This window comes from Rhineura floridana, chromosome 4 (assembly GCF_030035675.1).
Source record: "Rhineura floridana isolate rRhiFlo1 chromosome 4, rRhiFlo1.hap2, whole genome shotgun sequence".
Taxonomy (NCBI): Eukaryota; Metazoa; Chordata; class Lepidosauria; order Squamata; family Rhineuridae; genus Rhineura; species Rhineura floridana.
This window is the reverse complement of record NC_084483.1, coordinates 98,579,563-98,604,180: the sequence shown is the minus strand read 5'-3', so window position 1 is coordinate 98,604,180 and position 24,618 is coordinate 98,579,563. Positions and strand designations below refer to the sequence as shown.

General features: G+C 37.5%; 1 protein-coding gene across 7 annotated transcripts in view; it reads right to left on the bottom strand.

Annotated features, from left to right (window-relative positions):
• Window positions 1–759: 759 nt before the first annotated feature.
• The window catches only part of TRMT11 (tRNA methyltransferase 11 homolog), a 39,783-nt gene continuing 15,924 nt past the window's right edge, over window positions 760–24,618 (bottom strand). For 4 of the 7 annotated variants that reach the window (XM_061623780.1, XM_061623777.1, XM_061623782.1 and 1 more), the window contains 7 exons: window positions 23,782–23,938; window positions 20,731–20,811; window positions 19,048–19,212; window positions 15,894–15,966; window positions 10,101–10,232; window positions 8,499–8,619; window positions 761–1,273 (listed from right to left, as the gene is read on the bottom strand). In XM_061623780.1, the coding sequence (XP_061479764.1) occupies window positions 1,142–1,273; window positions 8,499–8,619; window positions 10,101–10,232; window positions 15,894–15,966; window positions 19,048–19,212; window positions 20,731–20,811; window positions 23,782–23,938 (861 nt within the window). In that variant the 3' untranslated portion in view covers window positions 761–1,141. Of the gene's footprint in view, window positions 1,274–2,989; window positions 3,015–5,939; window positions 7,524–8,498; window positions 8,620–10,100; window positions 10,233–15,893; window positions 15,967–19,047; window positions 19,213–20,730; window positions 20,812–23,781; window positions 23,939–24,618 lie in introns of those variants that run through there. The other 3 variants (XM_061623784.1, XM_061623779.1, XM_061623778.1) reach the window with 3 other exon arrangements.

Sequence of the window (24,618 nt, the reverse complement as noted above, 5' to 3'; positions counted from 1 at the left end):
GGTTCAAACTGTGTTAAATATGACTTTCATATGTAAAAGGTCTCCATCATAGCATATGTCAAAAGTCTCCATCATAGCATTTTAAGCTTTTCAAGACACCATGAATTATACGTATCAGACAATTTTTATTGAAAAGCCAAATCTTCTTGCTGCTATCTAGAGTGGGCATCATGATGTTGAATTAAGCCAGTGAACTCACATAAACCCTCAATGATTGACCAATACCTATATATTGCTAAACTTGTATGGGGCCCTGCAACACATAGGTTATATATAGGATTGCTATGAGCCACTACATTAAAATGACAGTGTTGTTAAGGCAACTGGAAATAAAGATTATATTTCCAATGTCCCATGAAAGTACTATTTGCGCAAAAACAAGAATCATCATTGCAGAACATAGGTTTCATGGTTTTCAAAAGTAAGATATTGTTATGGTTTACTTATTCCAGACTTGAGGAACTATTAAGGACCCATTATCCATTTTCCCGATTATACTTACTACTTAATCAGTGTCTGATTCCAAAATTACAGGCAGTTTGCTTGATCAAATCGGAATGCAAAAGTAGGTCCAAGATACAGATGATCTTCAGATGTATAAAGGATTAATGGCCTCTGGATCCTAGCCCAGGGGTGGGGGTGGAGCAGATTTATGGTCCCAGAAACATCAATAAGAAAGTGCTGTTGCATGTAACACAATTTTAAAAATTCACAACTGTTTTTACTGACTTTATTGTGTATCAGTTACATAAGAAAAAACAAATGAAATTGATCTTCCTAATAAAAAACTTGATCATTATATTATGTCTGTCTAAGACTTCCAGATGTTCACAGTTTAAGAAGTCTAACAATACTACTAGTTTTTACCAGAGGTAATGGGTTAAAAGAATAATAGTGATAAACATTGTAGTCAATTATCATTTGAACTTGAAGTACAAAAATAAATTAAATAAGGGTCAAAAAACTTTGTGCAATAATTTGGTATAAACAAAGTTAATGAAAAAGCACTGTTCTTAACTTCATGTTGTGGTTTTTGCTTTGAGTTTTTAAAAAAATCAAAACAGTACTTGTTCTCTGAAGTATCCATACAATGTTGAGGTCCAGATGTGCATTTTTTGCTTTTAGTCTTTTTTTTAAATAATTATTTCTGGCTGTCTTTTTCTTCCTTAGCAGTCCTCTTTGTCACTCCACTGAAATATTTCTCACGAAAAGAATTGTGACTTTTGTATGGCAGATACTGGCTATCCAATATGTGAGAATCACGGTCTTCATCCTGGTTTTAAAACACACTCTTTAGGCATTATACATCGGTACAATATGACTCATTTCTTTCTTCAAAACGGAATTAATTTTCAAGATCTCAAATAAATGAAGTAAAGGAACTATAAAACATGAATATAGCTTGATCCTAAAAGCTATTATAGTGGCAAACAAGTATTTTGGAAATAATGTATTATGCTATATGATTACTACTGTCACAACTTTTGCATGTCTCCTGCCCATGCTATCATCAGATACACCTGTTGGATCATATACAAGATCTTTTGTTCTATAGCCACAAGGGTAGCCCTGCCCTATTTTTTGTGCCTTCAGATATGGGAATATAACAACAACATCTTAACACTTAATTCCTTTGAGTGTTCAAGTGTTCCGCATATATTAGCAATTCTTACAACTATCATGTAGGTAGGTGAGTATTTATATACCTAAAGTCACCTAGTGAGTTCACAGCAGAAGCCAGATTCAAACCCAGGCCACATTTGTAACCTTTTAGCCACTATGCCACACAAAGAAGTAATTTTAGTCTGAGTTTTTTGGGGTTTAAATCTTATTGCACCCCCCACCCCCGTTTGATCTAGTTGTCTGTTTTCTTCCTGGTCTGGGTCTTCTGTTGAAGTCAGTTCATCATGGGGCTAGGAACGGCAAAATCAGTCTCAGGTTCTTTTAAGCCTACCAATTTACTCCCCTGTCCAGAGGTCAGGATGATTATTTCCTCATACACCATTGTGCAGCTTGGAGAGTGCAGTGATCCGCCACTTGTCCAGTTCAGTGGCACTAACTGACTTTTAGAAAACTTAAATACTTGGCTATGTTCCAGTGTTGAATAAATGAATTCAGAGCTTTACCATGGTAGGCTTAAAATGCAATTTTTATAATGCTTTTGGAAAGCAATTACGAGACAACACCTAAAGTGAGTAAAAACAAGGAGTCTTAAAGCCATTTTAAACACAAACAAATGTGTTCTGACATAAGCTTCAATAGACTAGAGACCACTTCATCAGATGCATGATGAAGTAAAAGTGATTAAAGTTAGCAAGTCGCCCTTCCTCCTGTCATCCCAACATCCATCTTTTACTGTTCTATTAAATGTTAACTGAAATCCAACAAGTTTGGTAAACCAAAGTTCTATTAAATTGAAATATTTATGTCCTGTAGCAGATCTGGCCACTATTATTTATTTATTTGCTTTGTAAACCCATCCTTCTTCATGTGATTCTGGGGTAGGTTACACATAAAACAACCATATACAAAATATAGAATATCAGCTAACAGTTACTAAAATCCATAAACAAACAGGAGGTGATAAAAGAACTGGCATAACATCTCAAACTCCCAACAAAAACCTGGACAAAATAAAAAGTGCCAGCATCAAACACACTGCAGAGGGGAGATGATTTCAGAGATGGGGTGCCACCACTGAGAAGGCTATATTCCACACCACACCATGTACTTCATCTGGTGATGGGATGATGACAAGGGCCTCTCCCGCTGATCTTAACACCTAGGCAGGCAGATTAGAAGGCACCTTTGGTCAAACCAGATTATTTTGATGCAAGGCACTCTATGCATGATTGCCCTTGAAAAGCATTCAGAAGCTTCAGCTGGTGCAAAACATAATAGGCCAGAGTCATTCCTGGACTTCTCTTTTAGAATTGCATTTCTCCAGCTTTGTTTAATGTTCACGGGCTTCCAGTTCATTTCTGGATCATCTCGATTCAAGATGCTGATTATACCTGTAAAGCCATAAACAGTTTGGAACCAGGATATTTGAAGGGCTGTCTCCTCCCACATGAAGCTGCCTGCCAATTACGTTCATCTTAAGCCTTTCTTAGTATCCAGTGCCAAGTAAGGTACATTTTTATAAATAAATACTGCAAGCAGTAATAAAATGCAGTAGTTTAATCGTATTTCAAACTACTTTTTCTTAGAGTTTTGGCCATTAGCATGAATGTATCCCCTCAACTCAAATTACTGATGCAGGTTTAAGATGGTTCACCAAGATTACCATCTTAAGATTCTATACTCATTCAGACTTAACAATAAAACTAGGAGATCAGAAGCTTTTGCTTCCCCCCTTTTTTAATTAAACAGTTCGGTATTATGCCCAAACCCAGATAAATGTTGGCTAGTTTTAACTACAGTTTCTTGGAGGGTTAGCCAACACAGTGCCTTCCAGATGTTGTTGGACTCCAACTCCCATCATTCCTGGCCATACTGGCTGGGGCTGATGAGAGTTGGAGTCCAGGAACACCTGGAGGACACCACCCCGGTTTACTAAAACAAGCCAACTTGAAACCTTGACTTATTAAACTGACTTGTTTCAATAAACTAAAGTTAAGATTAACAATAGTTTATTGCTATGTCCAAATGCAGCCATTAATTTCAAGTCTAGTTAAACTATGTTGCTGGATTTTGATGCCATAAAAACAATACACCCCATAACAAGATATAATTTGCATAAATAAAACTAGCTAGCACTATAGCTTTATGCCCATGCACTATAAACATGAATTTTAAACTCAGGGGCTGCTATTCAAAACAGGGAGGGAAATGGAGGAAAAAACCCAGCCGTATGTATGTGTGTCTCTGGATGTTGTATTTATACTTTGTTTTCATTTTCAGCAAACTCTAAAATGAAAAGTAAACGCCCTGAAAATAATAATTTAGAGCCTATGTTTGTTTATTTTTAAAGAATGGTTGCTTTAAAAAAGATACAGAATTTGGCAATGAGTTCTATTTGGTTAATTTAATCTTAATTTCAGATACACACACCCCTCTAAGAGATGTACTGTTACAGTTGCACAGGTTTGTTTCCTCAAAATAATGTAAAAGCATTTTTTAAAAAAAAAACAGATTGAATGGTGAAAGACAAATCTATTAAAACAAAACAGAAGAAAAACCTATACAAAATGCCAATACTTCACCAGGGGTCTCAGTTTTGATCTTATTTTTTCTGGAATGTATATTCAAACAAGACTGCATAGAATAAGGCTATTAATGAAAAAAATACAAGTTCTAATTTAAATAAAGATGTATAATGCACTAGTATGTGCATATGCACACCACATTCATTCATAACTTGCAACAGTAATAAAACATTTTTATCCCTTTAAACAGCAGCAGAGAAAAACACAAATTCACATAAGGAAGCGAAATATGCAAATACACACATATCTTCAGGCATTACATCCCACAGGCTTATGAATTTGATTTCTGAAAGAACTCATACGTTGAGAGGTTATAGTCAGCAAAAGAAAGATTATGTGGGTAAATCCTTGAGAGAATGTAGAGAACAAAGCAAACTCAACCTGTCAATCAAACATTTTTCAGAGAAGATTATGTGTTTGCTGCCCTAAATAATAGGCTCTCATATACTAAGCTGTGCTGAGATCTCCGAATTTGATCAATCAATATGGATACAATTTTCAAGTGAAATAAAGAATCAGCTGCTTTTTTAAAAAAAAAACCCTCTCAAAATCATGTTTATAGCTCAAGACTAAACTAGCTGGTATTTAAAAAAAACACACAACAACCTTAGAATAGCATTCACTGAGTACCGCACTAGGACAAAGTCACAGGGAGCCATTTCAATACTGAAGTGTTATGATCAGGAGGGGTAAACGTGCATAAATATATTAAAACTCTTTCCATGGCAACATAGTTGTAATATCAAGAGTACATATACTCAGTGTTGTTAAGAGTTTGTTGAGTTCAATGTAATTTCTGACACTGGAAGGCAAAGAATATTGATCTCTGCACTATATACAGTTCAACTATCACTTGGACTATTGCATAAAAATAACCAAAGCAGAGATTATTCCATCAATGGTATAGGAAGGTCTTTTTTGCTACAAAATGAGGTGCCATTGCTCATTTCTTGATGAAAGTGCTATTGGCTGCCATGGGCAGCAAAAAAAGAGGTGCCGGTGACTACTGTCACAGAAAAAGCACTAAGAATAGGTACTTTGCTTGTTGATAAATATGCCATACTTTTGTCAGGATCAAAGTATATTTGTTGGAGCTTTTGGATTTTCTCTTCCAAATATAGTTTCTCATGATGCAACAGACGACACTAAAGGTCCCTCGTAGTAGCTTTTTTTGATGAGTTACTGTTCAACAACAAGAATGTCCTGGAGTGTGACTTTTAGGATCATGTCCTTTGTGTCCCTACCATAGCAAAGCAATGTTTTGATTGATAAAAACTACATGGTTAAGGCATAAGAAGATCTTGCCTGGTTTTATCTTTCCATTGTAAAGGAATCATTTAAAACAAATACTGTCACCACATCTCCAAAGGCACACACATACATCTGAGTGCACACAAATCTTTTAATGTATGAATGTCATGTTCACTGCTTTAGAAGGGCCTCATCAGAGTATGTAAAGGTGTGCAGGCATAGATTTGGTTCCTCCGCTGATACTTATGTTGTTTTTCTCAGAACACATCTTTGTCATTTGGCATGTGCCTTGTGATTGGCTGTGTAGACCAAATTGCTTCCTTTAGGTACTGATACTAATTTTTTGAATTGCATTAGGAATTTGTATACTGACACAACCTTGTAAGTTAAGGTAGGAACTGATGATCAACTATTAGATAAGATCCGAGTCACAAAGAGAAAACAGCAAGGATGTATTTTTATTTGATATTTTATTTGATATTTGAACAGAGGCCACTTATTTCCAGAAAAAGTTTGAAATAGCTGATGCTCTGTCTTATAATTCATGTTCTGCTAAATGTGCTTCCTCAGGCAGACTATGCTGGGCATATAATGAACTTCCCTTGAAGTACTATAGTGTTTCTATAATTCAATACTTGTGTAGGAGTTTACATATCTTTTCATGGGGTATAAAATACAGATGGAACTACAAGGTAAATGTATTCTACCATTATTGTTACAATTCAAAAGGAAAGCCAACAATGAAAAATAGAAGTGAATTTACTGTCTAATCAGATCAGATATATCATACTGAGAACAGCATAATTCATTGCAATAGAAGCTTGGAAAAAGCATCCATAATTTAATGGATCTAGGAAAGGATGTACAATTAGGAATTTTATTAATGTAGCCACTGAAAGTGTTCATTTGTCCACTATGTTCATTTGTATTTTGCTTCTTTTTCATTGCCTATGATCTTCTTCTTTGGATTAATGCTCAATATAAAACTAAATGGTTAGACAATTTTCTACCCCCAGAAAAATTGTATAACGGCTAGTTGCTAAAAATACAGTAAAATCTGGATCTAAATCTAAAGAATCTTTTTGTCAGTGGGGCCCAAAAACACTGGATGCCAAGTAAGCCAGAAGAATTTACCAGGACAACATTCTACATGCCTGGTGTTTTAAATCAGGATCTCAGAGGTAAGTGGGTGCAATGTTAGAATACCAGCAGAGCACCACCTCAGCCTCATACTGCACATGCAGGCAAAGCAATCCAGTTTAGACAAGATGCTGGGTAAATGGAAATGTTAAGAATTAAGAATGGTCAATCATTTAGTACTTTTAAATCTACAGGAGGCTTTCATATTTTTATGGTTCTTTGAATAGACTGTTTTTGCTTTAGCTATTTTTTGCAGGTTTTGTCTATTATATTTTATGTATTACCTACATTGTCCATAGTGTCCTGAAAACATTATTCTATGTCAATAAAAGTGGAACGCTGCACAGGTTTACTGCTGATCATCATGTGCAAATTGGGTTGTGTTAGCTGCATAACTCTTCTTCAATGTGTTCATGTTTATTTAGACATAAAACTATTGAAACTGGGCAAACCCCATGCAGCTGTTGTATGAATAGGGCAAAGCAACAAATACTGTTTTGACAGGCATAGTGGTTGTAGGGAAAACTGTAAGAAAACTAAAGTGGACCTGCTTTTCAGTGCCCTTATATCAACTATCATAGCAAAACAATAATAACAGCAGCAGTATATTAAATAAGAAACTTATAAGCATATGTTACAAACGTAGGCAAAACAATTCAACCATTTTCAAATCACATACTATACTGTTGGGTTATTCTAGGCCCTAGGGTTTCAAGGTGTGGGGATCTCCTCAGGGCTCTCCTGATCCTCCAAGGAGTCTATGGACCAGTCACTGGAGTCTGGTGGCAGAGAGGTCTCCTCGGCGTTCAGGGGAGGAGATATGGACTCTGGTTATCATTGCTCCACACAAGATGGATCTGGAAGTGGATTTATCTCCTCCTGGGAGCTGTTGTCAGAGGAAGGCTGCCTCCAAGGATTCCTGGACTGGGGGAATGACACCTGGTACTTTTTAACTAATATTCTTTTTTATTGTTTTGCCCTGATGAATTTTTATACCTTTTAAAGTGCTATTCTATTTAAAAGAAATGCCAAAGCTGGTAATCAGCCCCTAAGAATGCTTCTCTACATACCTTTCATCATGTAGAAAGCCCTGTCTAGAATCTGCCTTTAGATGACCTTAAAGGTAAAAACACGGTTGAAGGAAGGAATGTAGGGCTCAAACCCTGAAAAAATGCATCAATATAGAACTAATTGTCCTCACTTGAAGATGTAGTTAGGAATGCACTTGAAGCCTTTGTTCACCTTTGATTAAAATATTTAAAGACAATGACATATACTTCCTTATGCTACATCACAAAGGAATGTTCAGGTTTTCTTTCATTTTCGTTAAACTGGGATTGCTGTTTGCAAGGTTCACATTGTGGGAAAAACATAAAGTTCTAAATTGAGCAGCTATGCAGACTGGCTGAATAACTGTTCACATTTGGTAGCTGAGAGCCAAGCAACATGCATGCAAATAATTTTCTGCAAATGAATAGGTTTCTGAGCATAAATTTATGATACACAGAATTTGGTATTGCAGTCTCTTTTACATACTGGATATAAACAAGTTCTACTGATTTCAATGGAACTTGGCAGCACCTCAAAACCAAAATAATAAAAATGAAACAAAAAATACCATTGCCTATGTATTAACAAGTTTACTTAACATACACACGCACACACATAAGAATAAAATGAAACTTCCCTTCAGTTACTGCTGTCCATGTCCATCAGCACAAGTACTTTGGCTTTCTGTTTTGACATTTATGACTCTTTTACAAACCTTCTAAAATCAACTTATAAAAATGCTTTACAACACAGAGTCTGGTACGGTAAATGCCCTAAGTGTGTACAGTAGAAAAATCTGTTACAAATCTGACAGCCGCTATTTTACGCAAAAGCCATCAAAACAATTACCTCAAATTCTTTCACCTTTTCCATGGTTATCAGGTGTCTTGATGTGTGGCTGGAAAGTGTCTGTTCACAGTTGCTAATAAGTTTCAGACATGGGTGCCAGGGTATAATCTCTTCTGTATATCTGGAAAAAATAAAGGGCTATAAGAGCTTAGGAATTGTAATATGTGAATCTGAAACAGAACAGCCAGAGGGGCTGATTCAAACTTAATTAGACTATACATTTCCACATGGTTCACAGCCTTATTAAATCTCCCAGAAACAATGTATGCTAATTGCTTTCAGAATCCATAGCCACATGTGCAGCACAAAGAAAGAACAAAACAAAACAGGGTGCAGGTGAAAGTTTGGCTGCAAGTGAGGAAAGTATGTTTCACGTGGGTTTCTCTTGCACTTCAGCACCCAAGCCATTTAAAGATATTATGAAAAGCTGTCTGCCAATAAGCATCCAAATAAGAGCTGTCCTTTATACAGTCCTTAGCTGTTTTGCAACCCTAAATCCAACAAATATACTACTGACTTCCTGAGCTCCTTGGAGGAAGGATAAAAATGAGATAGATAAAGACAGACTTCCCAGATGGTACATGCTAAAAAAAACCAATGAGAAACTATTGCACTTGCAATTAAATCTAGCCACAGCATAAATACAGAAGATACATTTTGCCTTTATTCTGACACTAGTACATGTTGTCAACAGAAAAAGCCCATTCCTACTTCTTCCCCACCTTTGTCTTGAACAGCATTCCCCAACTTGGTGCCCCTCCAGATGTTGTTGGATTATAACTCCAATCATCCCTGACCATTGGCCATGGTGGATGGGGCCAATGCGAATCATAGGCCAAAACATCTGGAGAGCAACAAGTGTGGAAAGGCATGTTTTATACTAAGCACAAATGAGGCTAACAGCTATCATCTGGACTTACTTCCACATGTATATTTAGCAGTTAACAGTTTCAGACTATTCTCCCCTCTCTATACACTAAAAGCTGAGCACTGCAGGCTGGGAGTTCCCTACCACAGTGTTAAATGATTGCCTAAGATCTATCACAGGGAAAGATCTAACAAAGGGCTTTATTATACTCCCAGCAGAAAATAAGACTGCTTGGCAAATCTCTTTTGACAGTATAAATGATATGGCACTTTGAACACATTTGATAATTTCTGCTCTTATTTTTGTAATTGTGAATAATGTATATAGATAAATAGGACGATTTGTAATTTCCTGAAATTATAAAATATTCCTTTTGTATTCCAGTAAAATATGTTTGATAAAGTAGATAAAATTATTAATAACCATGAATGCTGATTCACTGGACAGGCAAGTAGTTTGCTTATGTAGTGAACTGGTATTCATAGTTATTAATTAATTTGTTATCATTAAATACTACACTCTAAGCTATATAATACATTTATGTCACTCTATCATGTATTTAAATATGCTATGTTTCCTGCTGACACAATTGGGGAGTGAAAGAGGGTGGCCCCAAATCTATGTCTGCTCCTGGGTTCCCCCGGGGTTTTGTCCATCCTTAAAGGTTGCAGAAGTTACCATGGAAGAGAATAGCCCACATGCAAGACATTCAATGTTTTTGAATATATACATACTCTGGTTTATACACAGGAAGCCAGTAGACCAATCTTCCTCCAACCACCAGGTATTCAGCTGCAAATTTTAACAGGTCAAAAAGGATGTCGCTCAGATGATAATTGGAAGAAATTGAGATGTGATTTTCTGTGCTGGATAGCATTTAGAAAAATTACTAGTTGGTAGCAGCTGCACTATTATTTTTTATTGTTTAAACAAGGCATTCTGATTTCACAATAAGAATAGAACCAGGCATATAATGTCCTTCACAGGTTTGCCAGGTCTCACTCCCACCTTCGTTAAGATTAAAAAAACACAAATAAGGCATTTCATATATGCTGGCCACAGAACCAAAATTTCACCTGAACTTCAGAAAATAACAGAATAAACAATGGTTATTGGATAAATTAAGAAGAAATGGGGTTGCTCTAATAGCGAGAAGTGATATAGCAAAAGCAGTTAGGAGATATAATGCAAAGTCTGAGCAAGTTATATCAATGAGATTAATGGGAAACCTATCTTTATTTATTTATTTTTAATTAATTAATTAATTAATTAATTATACTTGTATACCGCCCCAAAGCTCTCCGGGCGGTTTACAGTAACTAAAAACAAATACAATTTAAGATACATCTTTTAAAAAACAATTCAAAACACGATTTAAAATTTTTAAACAATATAAAACACATGCTAAAATGCCTGGGAGAAGAGGAAAGTCTTGACCTGGTGCCGAAAAGATAACAGTGTTGGTGCCAGGCGCACCTCGTCAGAGAGATCAATCCATAATTTGGGGGCCACCATTGAGAAGGCCCTCTCCCTTGTTGCCATTCTCCGAGTTTCCCTCGGAGTAGGCACCCGGAGGAGGGCCTTTGATCGTGAACGTAGTGTACGGATGAGTTCATATCGGGAGAGGCGTTCCATCAGGTATTGTGGTCCCGAGCCGTGTAAGGCTTTATAGGTCAAAACCAGCACCTTGAATCGAGCTCGGAAACATAAAGGCAGCCAATGCAAGCAGGCCAGAATTGGTTTTATATGTTCGGACCGTCTGGTCCCTGTTACCAATCTGGGCACTGCATTTTGCACAAGCTGCAGTTTCTGAACCATCTTCAAAGGCAGCCCCACGTACAGTGCATTGCAGTAATCTAATTTAGAGGTTACCAGAGCATGGACAACTGAAGCCAGGTTATCCCTGTCCAGATAGGGACGTAGTTGGGCCACCAACATAAGTTGGTAGAAGTCACTCCGTGCCACTGAGGCTACCTGAGCCTCAAGTGACAGAGATGATTCTAGCAGAACGCCCAAGCTACAAACCTGCTCCTTTAGCGGGAGTGCAACCCCATCCAGGACAGGTTGGACATCCACCAATATAACCATCATCCAAGTATATGCTCCAATGGCAAACACAGAAGAAGAGGAAATTGAGAGATTTTACGCAGAAGTACAGGAAGAAATTGATCACACACCAAAACAAGATGTGCTGATAATCACAGGGGACTGGAATGCAAAAGTAGGAAACAGAGAAGAACTAGGAATTGTGGGGAAATGGGGCTTAGGAGACAGAAATGAAGGAGAAAGACTTACTGAATTCTGTGAAGCAAATAATTTGTTTCTTGCAAACACATTTGCTGAGCAACCAAAAAGATGACTGTACACGTGGACATCACCAAATGGTCAATATAGGAATCAACTCAATTATATAATTGGTAAGAGAAGATGGAGAAGTTCCATACTTTCTGCAAAAACAAGACCAGGAGCAGACTGCGGTACAAATCATGAGCTGGTTGTATCGAAAATCAGAGTAAAGCTAAAGAAGAACAAAGCAATCATAATGCCAAAATACAATTTAAATAACATCCCAGAAAAATATAAAGATCAAATAAGGAACAGATTTGAGATTTTAAACTTAGCTGACAGAGAACCAGAAAACTATGGACTGAAGTCAGAGACATTATCAGGGAAGAATGCAAAAAGACAATACCTCTAGTTAAAAAGAGAGAAAGACCTCAATAGATGACTGAAGAAACTCTTAAAATGGTTAAAGAGAGAAGGAAAGCAAAAGCAAGAGAAGATAGAAACATGGTCAGAACCCTAAATGCAACAATACAGAGACTAGTACGAAGGGACAAAGAGAACTATTACAATAGTTATTGTATTGAAATAGAAGACAACAAAAAGAGAGGAACAAGAGCCCTATTCCAAAAGATTAGAGAAATGAAAGGGAAATTTAAACCACGAGTAGGGATGTTGAATAATCAACAGGGGAACACACTGACTGACCGAGATGAAATAAAAGGAAGATGGAAGCAATACACTGAAGAACTCTATAAAAGAGATGCCAGGATGACAGATTCATTCATGGAGGAACCATATGATGAAGAACCAGAAATTTTAGAATGTGAGGTGAAACCTGCTCTTAAAATACTTGGAAAAAAGAAAAACAAAATAAATAAATAAATAAATAAATAAAATCACCAGGAATAGATGGCATACCAAATGAGTTGCTACAAGTTACTGAGACTGAATCTGTCCAAATGTTGACAAAAAATTGTCAACAAATATGGAACATAAAACAATGGCTCACAGACTGGAAGCATTCAATATACATCCCAACTTCCAGGGAATGCAGTAATTATCACTTTAATTAAGGTAATTAATTAAGGGAATGCCTTAATATCCCATGCAACTAAGGTAATGCTCAAGATTCTACAACAAAGGCTCTTACCATATATGGAATGAGAAATGCCAGACGTCCAAGCTGGATTTAGGAAGGGAAGAGGTACCAGAGATCATATCGCAAACATATGCTGGATAATGGAATGGAGCAAGAAATTTAAGAAGAAAATCACCCTGTGCTTTCTAGATTACAGCAAAGCCTTTGATTGTGTAGATCACAAAAAACTATGGAATGCTTTAAAAGAAATTGGGGTACCACAGCATCTGATAGTTCTGAGCAACCTATACTCTGGACAAGAGGCTACTATAAGGACAGAATACGGAGAAACTGACTGGTTCTCCATTGGAAAGGGTGTGAGACAGGGGTGTATTTTATCACCCTATTTAATCATATCATAACATATCATAGAGAAAGCAGGATTGGACCAAGATGAAGGAGGTGTGAAATCTGGAAGGAGAAATATCAATAATTTAAGATATGCAGACGATACCATACTACTCGCAGAAACCAGTAATGATCTGAAACGAATGCTGATGAAAGTTAAAGAGGAAAGCATAAAAGCAAGACTACAGCTGAACATCAAGAAGACTAAGGTAATGACAACAGAAAATTTATCTAACTTCAAAGTTGATAATGAGGACATTGGACTTGTCAAGGATTGTCAATACCTTGGCGCAGTCATTAACCAAAATGAAGACAATAGTCAAGAAATTAGAAGAAGGCTAGGACTGGGGAGAACAGGTCTGAGAGAACTAGAAAAGGTCCTCAAATGTAAAGATGTATCACTGAACACTAAAGTCAGGATCATTCAGACCATGGTATTCCCGATCTCTATGTATGGATGTGAAAGTTGGACAGTGAAAAAAACGGATAAGAGAAAAATCAACTCATTTGAAATGTGGTGTTGGAGGAGAGTTTTGCGGATACCATGGACCGCAAAAAAGACAAATAATTGGTTATTAGAACAAATTAAAAAAGAACTAACACTAGAAGCTAAAATGATGAAGCTGAGGTTATCTTACTTTGGACACATAATGCGAAGACACGATTCACTAGAAAAGACAATAATGCTGGGGAAAACAGAAGGGAACAGGAAAAGAGGAAGACCAAATAAGAGATGGATTGATTCTATAAAGGAAGCCACAGACCTGAACTTATCAAGATCTGAAAAGGGTGGTTTACGCTACTGGAGGTCGCTGATTCATAGGGTTGCTATAAGTCATAATCGACTTGAAGGCACATAACACACTGGAGGCAAAAACAGAGAAAGGTTCTGGGAAAAGAACAAGATAAAGCAAGGATTGGGAGCATGGCCAGTGGTCAGGGATGATTGGAGCTGGAGTCCAACAAGACTGGAAGGTCACTAGTTCCCAATTCTGAGCCAAAAATAACCCAAAAGTAACATGATTGTATGTGTGCATGGTGGTGGGGAGGTAGTGCATTAGAACAGGGCTCTGTTGGGAAATGGCAATACAATAACACCTTGTGCAATTTTCAAATTCAGAAAAATGGGCTTTCTGGCCAAAGTTTTAATGCAAGTCATTCTCACACTAGGACGCCAATTATAATGTGCAATATCAAACTGGGCTCTATCAAATCCTGATTTGGCAGCAGACACTGTCCTCATAACTTAGAAATGTTGTGTTAGTTTATTACATTTATTTAACACTTCACACAGCCAGAAGGCATTCCAAAGCCACGTACAAGAACAACAAAATACTAAAATGCAATATATAATAAAGTATCTATTAAAACTATACAGATATATTTAAAAAGCTTGAGATTACAGGCATTAAAAGTATTAATACCTATTTTCTCAAGTCCTCAAAGCCACAATGTCATAATGCTGCAGCATGGGTGAAGATTCAGAACACCTCCCACTAACATTACTGAATATCCTTTCCCACCAGTTTTCTATCCACTACCATGTGCTTACATCAAGATGCATACTAGGTGACAGAATCTGATGTTGAAATCAGATGAAAATGGCTCATCATTTTCCATATGGGAACTATGTAACAAGTCAAATTCTTCATCCCAGACATGTTTTAAAAACATGAAAGGCACACTGACAGAGTGGTTCCTGCATACAAGCAATGTAATTAAAAACAGCACTGTCAGATTTGTCATTGGTTTGGCAGAAGGCTATAATGTTTAGCAAAATCCCTCCCCCACCAAGAAAAATCATCACCACAAGTGCTGGAGAGAGACGGGCAAACTGACAAATTGGTGTGATTGATAGCCTGCCCCTCTTTAGGGTGAAATTTGATACATGAATGGTTTTTGTTCCTCGGTTGAGAGATGAGGGAAGTGTCATTGCTTACTATGTTGGAAAAAGTGGTTTCTATACCCCCAGGATGAGAGCCTGGGGAGCATAATTTCTGCCCCCTTCAGTGAGAGACAAGGGGGAGTGTTTTGTATGAATGTTTTATTCAGAGTGTGTGTGTGCTTTATTTGGCTGTGTGTATGTAGCTTTGAATGGTTCTCAAGGTATGGATATCTGAGTGTGCTTTTTTTAGGATGTGAGGTTGAATTATGTGAGTGCTTGTAGAGTGTGATTTGAGGTATGCTAAAATAGTAACCTTGAGTGTGTTGGTTTAGGATGTTGATATGTTTGAACATGAGTGTGTTGGTCTTGTAAGGGTGTGTTTGAGTAAACTAAATGATATCTATTTTCAACTGAAATTCTGTTATAAAGGGGGCCGGCTGTTTTAATTGTTTTGCTTTATTACATTATGATTAAAAAAAGAGTTGATTTTGTGTAACCTACTATGTTTAAAAATATGCTTGTTTTTTAACTTGTTTTTAAGGCTAGTTGATATTTTGTTTAGTCTACTGTGTAATGATTTTTTTCTTGTATTTCTTGTACTTAATTTTATACGCAGTGTTTATACTATATGTTGATACCAAAGAGGCTGTTTTGTTCAGTTAATTGCATTTTATCAATTGTAGTTTTTTGTATTTGCTGTTTTAAGATGTTAGACTTATGCTGTACACTGCTTAGTTTTATTTAAATATAAGCTGCATGCAAGTGGAATAAATAAATAAATAAATAAATAAATAAAATGCAGAAATGCTTCTGAAACCACAGCTGCTTTTCTGTTCTGACATCTGCATTCTCAGCTCAAGGTTTACCCACCCCTTTTCCGTCATCTTAGCCATTTCTTTCTGTGAACCAGTTCTTCTGGTGGCTTCTCGTATGCCGTATGGAGCTGCACAGAACAAGAATGTAAGACACATACACATTTATACAACCTGTCCAGTAACTCTGGGTGATGCAGAATATAACAGTGAGAATTCTGGCCAGAGCCAACTCCCTGGAGCCCATTATTTTACTAACTACAGAGGTTTCAGATCTATTTCAGCCCAATTCAAGGAACTAGTTGCTACCTATAAAGCCTTACATACCTACCTGGATACTTAGGGGTCCACCTTCTCCCACACATGAATATGCTCATCCACTCAGGAAATCATCAGAAGACACTCTTCTCCACAACTCACCACCACCAGAGATTCATCTAATGGCATAGCAGCACTCAGGTAATGGAACTCTGTCTGAGGAGAGCCACTTGACTTCTAGAGTGGCAGTGAAACCATTTTCTTTTTTTAAAAAAATCAGCAGACACTGGAAAATGGAAATGGACTGCCTTCAAGTCAATCCCAACTTATGGTGACCTTATGAATAGGATTTTCATGGTAAGCCATATTCAGAGGGGGGTTACCATTGCCTTCCTCTGAGGATGAGGCAGTGACTGGCCCAAGGTCATCCAGTGAGCTTCATGGCTGTATGGGGATTCGAACCCTCGTCTTCCAGGTCGTAGTCCAACACCTTACCCACTACACCACACTGGCTCTCAGACACTGGAAGATGTCCAACTAACTTGTTCTATCAGAGTAAGGATTTCTGCTTGCACAACAGAAACTCCTCCCCCCTGAGCATCTCCTAAATCTGTTCTGAGGTTTCCCCTGACCCCCCCCCCAAAGCAGATTTGGGGAGTATGCAGGGGTGTGCAGAGAGAGGAGGGGGGTATGTTCCATTGAGCAAGTGGAAATCTTTGCACTGACAGAACATTAGTCAGATACTGTCCAATGGCCTGATTTTTTTTAATCTGTCTGTTGCTACTTGGTTTCTTCCTTTTTTGGGTTTACCATTTGTTCCTAAGCATTATGTTTTATTATTTGAGTTGTAAGCTGTTTTGAGCAGCTCAAATGAACTGGCAAAGTAGGATATAGAGAAACTTGTCATTATAATTTATTCATAGCAGAAGTTTTTTTTACTTAGATGAAATACAGTTTTTACCAACCTTACGTTAATCTTAATGAAGTTCACTAAATTGCACCCATCTACAATATTATAAAAGTGATTTTACATCAATTTGACTGCAACACTTCATCATCTGTAGACAGTACCTATTTAAGTTACATTTCATGCAATAATTAAAATGTGTATTTTTAATTGATGACACTTCTACTGTTGTAAAACTGTTCTTACATTTTCTACCCAATTAGCAAGTCTCTCTCTCTCTGTTCATCCACAATCAGGGCACTGTTTGAGTAAGGAAATAAGTTTCTTCTGTACATGTATCCAGGAAACAGTAACATTTAGAAACTAGGTACATTTTTTCTTAGCAATAAGCTTCAAATAATATTACATATTCATGTTCAGATTTTACTGCACAGTGTCAAAGATTAACATCATTCATTGCTGGGAAAGAGGCTTTAGGCTTTCTCAAGACACCTTGGGGAATATTTCCATAGTCACTAATTAGACAGGGGTGTTTAATTCACACCAACTTGCAATTAACATTAGAGAGTTAACTTCCACTTCTGGTTTTGAAGAGTCTTCCTCTCCTTCCTAAATATTGCTGTAACCAACACCAATGAACATTGCCTCTTAAAAGCTATGGATTCAAAGGAAAGAGATTAAAAGGTGAATTTTCTTGTTTTATAAGAAATAACCCATCTTTTTCATAAAGAAAGAGAAAAAACATCCCAGAATGCTGAGGAAAATGTATTAGGAAATTTTAAGCATTTTTGCTATTAGAGATCTCTACAGACTATTTTATTCCCTGACAAAGGCCCAATATACTGGAGGCCAACATGCATTGGACTTTCCCTAGTAATAAATTTTTCTCAGCATTTTGGGATTTTTTTCCTTTTCCTTTGTGGTTCCTTGGATGGTGACCATTTTTTGTTCCCAATCTTTTTCATAAACAGCTTCAACAAGCGATATAGAGTGAGAGATGATTAAATTGGGACAGAAAGGTGAAGTTTAAACTCTCATTTGCAAATTATAATTTATGTCCAGGGGATAATCAGTAATAAACCACATCCCTAATTCTTTCCCCAATCTATAACCCATGTTTTGTTTTCCTAGTTTCCTATTCATAGATAGATATGAAAGACCATTTAAAATCTTTAACACATTACTGCCAATTTAATGCACAACCAGTGGCAGCTGGTGTCTCCATGTAGTGAGGCAGTGGAATCTACTCCAGGTTTTAGTTTGAACTGTCAAGTCCTTGAAAGTTCAGACTAAAACCCGGAGTGGATTTCATTGTTCTAGTGGACATGGAACTACCAGCCGCCACTGTGTACAACCAAACTGAAAAGCACGAATGTTCAATTTCTAAACAGTCTAGTAAGCAACTGTCCAAAAGTTCAGATTTTCAAATCTCAAACAAAAGAAGTGTTTCAAAATAGGGATTTGGGAGACAGTAAGATACAAACTCCAAATAATATACACACTCAATCTAAGATTAAAGTAAGTCAAACATAAAATAAATAATGCAACAGCTAATCGAACTCATTAAGAATTTACATTACATGCATATTTAGAGGTGGACAAAATGCAGATCACCATTTTTTAAATAATGTACACTTATGATACCGGTCAGCTCCAATATGGAGGGTCTAGATGTCAGCATAAGATATTAAGGCTATCCAGAAAGGACCACCTTTACATCCATTATGAGGAAGAGGCAATTAGGGAAAACAGCAATATGCTTACTCACAGGAAAAAAACTTTTTTGGCACTAGTAGTCCCAAGTTACTGGGAATTGCTCCTGCATGACTTCATTTTTAATAAAATAAAAGACACATAGCAATATGAAATGAGGGGCAATTGGCCCACTACTTCCCTTGCAATTAAGTCAGCACATCTTTCAGCCTAGACACCCTTGTTCTAATAATTAGGCCAAACTATTTGACAAATTTGTAAAGGCTTCCATTATCAACATCATTACAGACTGCATTTATGAATCATACATATTTTAGGCTATGCATTAACTTACGGTCTGTGATTATTGCATCAAACTTCACCCCCTTCCTCCATATGGGTTTTGATGCATCAGAAACTAATACATCAAGGTAGTGCTTCTCCAAACCATACTGACAAAGATTTGCTCTTATATTTTCATCAGGTCCTCTCCACTTTTGGTTCTTCCTGCTAGCTTTGCCTTGGAGTGGTGGGGAATGAAGAAGACCATGTCAATTTCATGCCAGACTGGATTAAAATAATCTCTGATGTCCTTTCATTCTTACTGTAGTTAAGTTCCTCTTATATAAGGTATCACTGGCAAACACTTCTAATTTAAATCTATAACATGCATATGTACAGAACACACCAATAGCCCACGTCATCTATAATAAATACAGGAAAATTGTCAGTACTTTAACAAAAGAAATGATATGGGCATAATAAAATCCTTACAACTACAGCTATGTGCTTTGGACATTGAAAGAAGCATGAGTGACTCATGTTTCCTCTTTGTATGTGGTAACATGCTAAACTGGAACTCATCTATCTTCTTTCTGGTGAGATGTGTGAGCTCCACACATATCTGTAATTTGTGTGTCTTTCTGCACATCCCTGTATTGAGTTGCATATTTGGTTGGAGGTCACAGATCTTATAATGCAAGAGGTGCATAGGGAATCATGTAAAAAGGAAACTCTACCATGTTGTATATGCATTTTCTAGGAACACCACACTCCCAAATGGTTGTATGATAAAGAATTATGTAAACATAATTTCAGGGCTGGCTCCAGGCATGCTGGGGCCCTGGCATGCATGCACACACACATGCATGCATGCCCCACCTACCTGTCTCTCCTGTCTTTTGTGGCTGTGCGCTGTGCGCGCAGGACTACCATTAACCAAGATGACGGCCGAGGTTTCCCTAAGAGGCTGAAGCCACTGCCATCTTGGTTGATGGCATGCATGCATGCTACATATGCGCATCCCTGCCATCAACCAAGATGGTGGCAGGGGCATCAGCACCTTAGGGAAACCTCGGTCGCCATCTTGGTTAATGGCAGCCCTGTGCATGCAGCGAATGGGCAGGCGGCTTGGAAGTTCCCTCCTGCGCCGATCACAGAGGAGGAGCGCTACTCCTCCCCCACCCTATCAAGGGGCCCTCAGCCAGGACTCGACCTAGCTACCCTTTGGTGCTGGCCCTACATCATTTTCTCTAAATTGTGTCTTAAGGCTAAAATAAATAAATGAGTTTTTGTATTAAAAGTGGTAAAAAGGACTACCCCAATCAAAACATTTTAGGAAATAAATGCACACAATTGGAATTATGGCTGGGATTTTAAATGTGCCCAGTATGTTGTTCATATGTAGGAGGATTTGGGGCAGTTCTTTAATATCATCTTGAGTGCATGTGTAGATAGTCATCTGACTCAAATATGAGTCAAAAGGAAACTCTAAGAAAAGTTTCTCTTTCACTTGAATCATTCATTGTAGATCCAGCAGAATTTTCCTTTCTGCAGTTGACTTGCCCATTGATCATGACCCACCATGACTAAAACTGCATAGTTGGATTTGCAGGGGGGCTGGTAAGTGAATGGGCCTGCCACTGACCAAGCTTGAACAAGAATACCTTTGATTCTTTTCGAAGATCCAGTAGTTGCTAAACTTACATAACGAACTACATCATTACATTCTCATTACCGAGTACTGAAATCAACATACCCAGCCCATGTACTGTGCTATAATCTATATCAGTCCCACACACATATGCTCCAAAGTGTGCTGAAGCAATAAGAAGTCCACCTGCAAGACAAAGAAGTATCACTTGCAGCTGATTATTTGTGAATACAATGGCAAAAGGCATTTGATACATGTATATCATGTTATAGAAATACAGCAGATATCTGAATATTGTGAAGAAGAAAAAACAAATAGATGCCAAAACACACACATGTGCATGCACACACACAAACTAGCAGGGTTGGGAGACTCTCTGAAACATTTTTTCTTTTTGGAGGGTTTGCTGGAGGTGGGATGGAAGGAGACAAAGAGGAAATCCTGTTGCATATGTGGAAATCCATTGCACAATGGTGTAGACATCACTGGATGTCATTCATAACACCTTGTAGCATCCTCTACCAAATGCTGAGCACCTTTAACTCCCATTGTTTTCAGTAGAAGAGAGAACCCTTAATTTTATCTCATTGAAATAAATAGCACTTAATTTTGGTTGGATTTGAGCAGGAGATGTTATTATCTACTCAAATTTAAAATGTATCTGTTCAAGATATTTCCAGCCCTCACCCCTACAGTTTAACTAAATAAGGAAATTCCAGCATAAAGTAATGATGACTGCAAAGTCAACCTTTCATAGGTATCCTAAGAAATATGAAGTTCTCATTTATCCCTATTATGAAATAATAATCAGCAAGGAGAAAAAAAAATCTGTATTTGCTTTAAACAGTTGATGCTTTTTGTTGCTGCTTCTATTTATAGAGATTATGGCAACTTTTTCATTACACTTCTCAGAAACAGGAACCCTAATACAGTCTTACACTGAACAGAACCCTATAGATCAGATTGTGTAACTTGTATTTCTGAACTGATGGCCACTTACTCAAGCAGCTCAGCAATTTTCATAGGGTGGTTTCCAGTGCGTTTTTGGTTAAAAAAAATGAGGTACCAGTACTCTTACCTTGATAAAAGTACTGTTCCAGCACAAGATGGTTGCCATGGGCAGCAAAAAAGAGGTGCCCGTACTCTGTACTGGTGAGTACTGTCACAAAGAAGCACTGGTGGTATCTAACTAAGTCATACTAATCATGACTAACTTAAGTAATAGTCTACTCTGAATATGACTTGGTTGGATAAGACCCATAGTAACTGAAAGGCCATATTCTAACTAGCAGTCTCTATTCTAGCCCTAAGTCAAGAGCATTTATTCGTTCAGTTTTCCAAGTAGAAAAAGGGCACTTCCACTGGTAGAATTCTAGTTATCTTCTTCATTCTGCCCAAGCAAATGATCAGTGCCATCAAATCTGATAGCACTGATGTTCTGTAGGCATCAAGATCAGCTTTGGAAAGCCAAGGATTTATGGTCTACTATACACAATTTAAAATGCTATAGAATATATATATATACACACTTCATAATGGAACCTTATTGAAACAAACATTGTAGGTAATAACAGAGACTACATAAGAAGGTGAAATATCTATTTTTCCACTTATATTGCATAAACTCCCAGTCTATTTTTAAAGTTCTGTGCAAGTTTTTATTGGGCCCTGTATTATCATTGAGGAATAATTTACTCATAAGACTGCAGTGCTACTGATGTACTCTTTTTGGTTAATTTTGACTACTGAAAACAGGTTGAATCTGATTTGTTTACAGGCTTTCTAGCAGTTAAACGCAGCACATAAAGTAAGACAGGGGAATACCAAAAAAAAAAAAAATCCAACCCAGAAACACTGGATATGTTTCATTTAGTATGAACTTTAATAATGCACGGAAAGTAAGTTTCATTTTAAAAGCACCAGGCTCATCTATGCTAACTTTGAAACGCATTACAAGAAGCACCAAGAAGAAGGCAGACAAATATTTTGTGCTTCTACTCTAATGCCTGGAGAGAAACTTGTGCAGGGGAGGCACACATACTGTACACACTTGTGTTTCTTCATCACAGACCCCCACCCCCACATTATAGTGAACCGAAAAACAGCTGGACGTTTTAAAAATAAGTTTGGATTTGTAGCACAAACAAGATAATTGTCATTGTTATCAAATAGTTAGCACTGGTTGTCTGCAATAAACTACGGTTTTATACTCATATTGTGGATGGTATTGCAGGTAATAAGGATAAAAGTATGAACTTATTTTCTGAATCTAACACAAAACTTATACCCAACATCAGTTCAGCACAAAACTAAAGACAGACCCACACTACCTTTGGTTCCTTGAACTTTTGATGTCTTCTGCCCAAAAGCCTTCTCTTCTCACATTACTGCAGCTTCTTTTAAACTCTTTTTGTGAAAGTTAGTCCAATACTACTTGTCATATACCTTATCATGAAACAGATTTTTAAAATTTCATATAAAAATGTGTTTCACAAAGAGCTGTTGCTATGCTACCCATATAAATGGGATAAAAGTGCCCCCTACTGGTGTATCAGAAAAAGGTCATCAAAGGAAAAATGTGTTTTCTGTCATGCCTACAGAATGTGAAGGAGGGGGTATTTCCTACCTACAAATCTGGACATACAAATCTGAAAGTAAGATTGCAGTTCTTTTCTATATGTCCTATGGAGTACTAGTCTGGACACTTCTACTCTCCACAGAAAATTCTGTAGAACATCCTTAAGACTACAACTCCTTGAACATGCAAGTGAGGATGGCAGAAGGCTCTAATGTTCTTTCAACACCAAAGGTTCCTTACATGAACTGTCACAGGAACTGAATGAGGGAAAGGACTGAGCTGAAGATTCTGTGGTAGTTGCAAATGACCAAGCAATAAAATGTGTATTTGAGGTGGAACCAGGATTGTCATGGAAGAGCCATGGGGAACACAATGAATTTGGGTAATTGGAAGCTTTATAAAATCACATTTGGATAAAGCATACTTAACGAAAGCAACTTCTTCTAACTTGTTAGAAGCCATTTATAGGGTGGCCTACATTACCAGAAAAGATAGAGTCCAGGAAGAGAGTTCAACAAATACAATAAGTAACTTTAAATACACATTTCATTTTTCCACTGGAGGAGAAAGAAAGATACCTGTTCCCACAAACGGATCATAAACAACATCATTTGGTTTTACTCTCCCATGGTTTGCCATAATAAAAGCCAAGCAGGCATCCATACTTGTGTTCCCAATAAAATGTCTTCTTTTTACACTGTATGACTCAATAAGGTCCCTTTGTCCATTGGCAATCTGTGGAATGCATGAGATGGGGAAGAGGGGAATGACTAACCTTGGTTACCAATAGCTACTAAAAATAGATAACTACTGGAATTTTGCTTTTTAAAAGCAAACACTAAAGCACGTTACGTCAGTTCATAATACTGAGCGCATGAAATGACTAGTGCTCTCAGGCCCGCCCTTAGCATGTGAGGGGCCTGGGGCAAAAGCATAGTTAGAGCCCCCCCCCACATTCTTTCTCTCTCTCTATATATATATTGAGAGAGAGAGAGAGAGAGATTTTATTTACGAATATATGTAATTATAATATTTACATATGAGGCTAATAACCTATTAAATACAAATATGATTACTTTCACTTCAGGGAATAGGCCTCTAGTCAACCTGTTCCATACATATCCATTTCTTCACTGGTCTCTCGACATCTGTCTTCCCTTTGTCGATATCTGCTAGATATGGCAGTCTAAACTAGATACACTATTTTCACGCTACACGACATGAATCATTTCTTACTAACGTAAACGACACCACACGGAACACAGTCTGGCACGCAGCCAAAGAGCGGGAGATTCAAACCTCCCGCCCAGAATAAGCCAGCAAGCGCTGTAAACCTGCTGCACAGCTGATGAGCGGGCAGGCAGGATAGGGAAAAAACCGCTCAAGCACGCAGCTGAAGAGCGGGAGATTCCCCA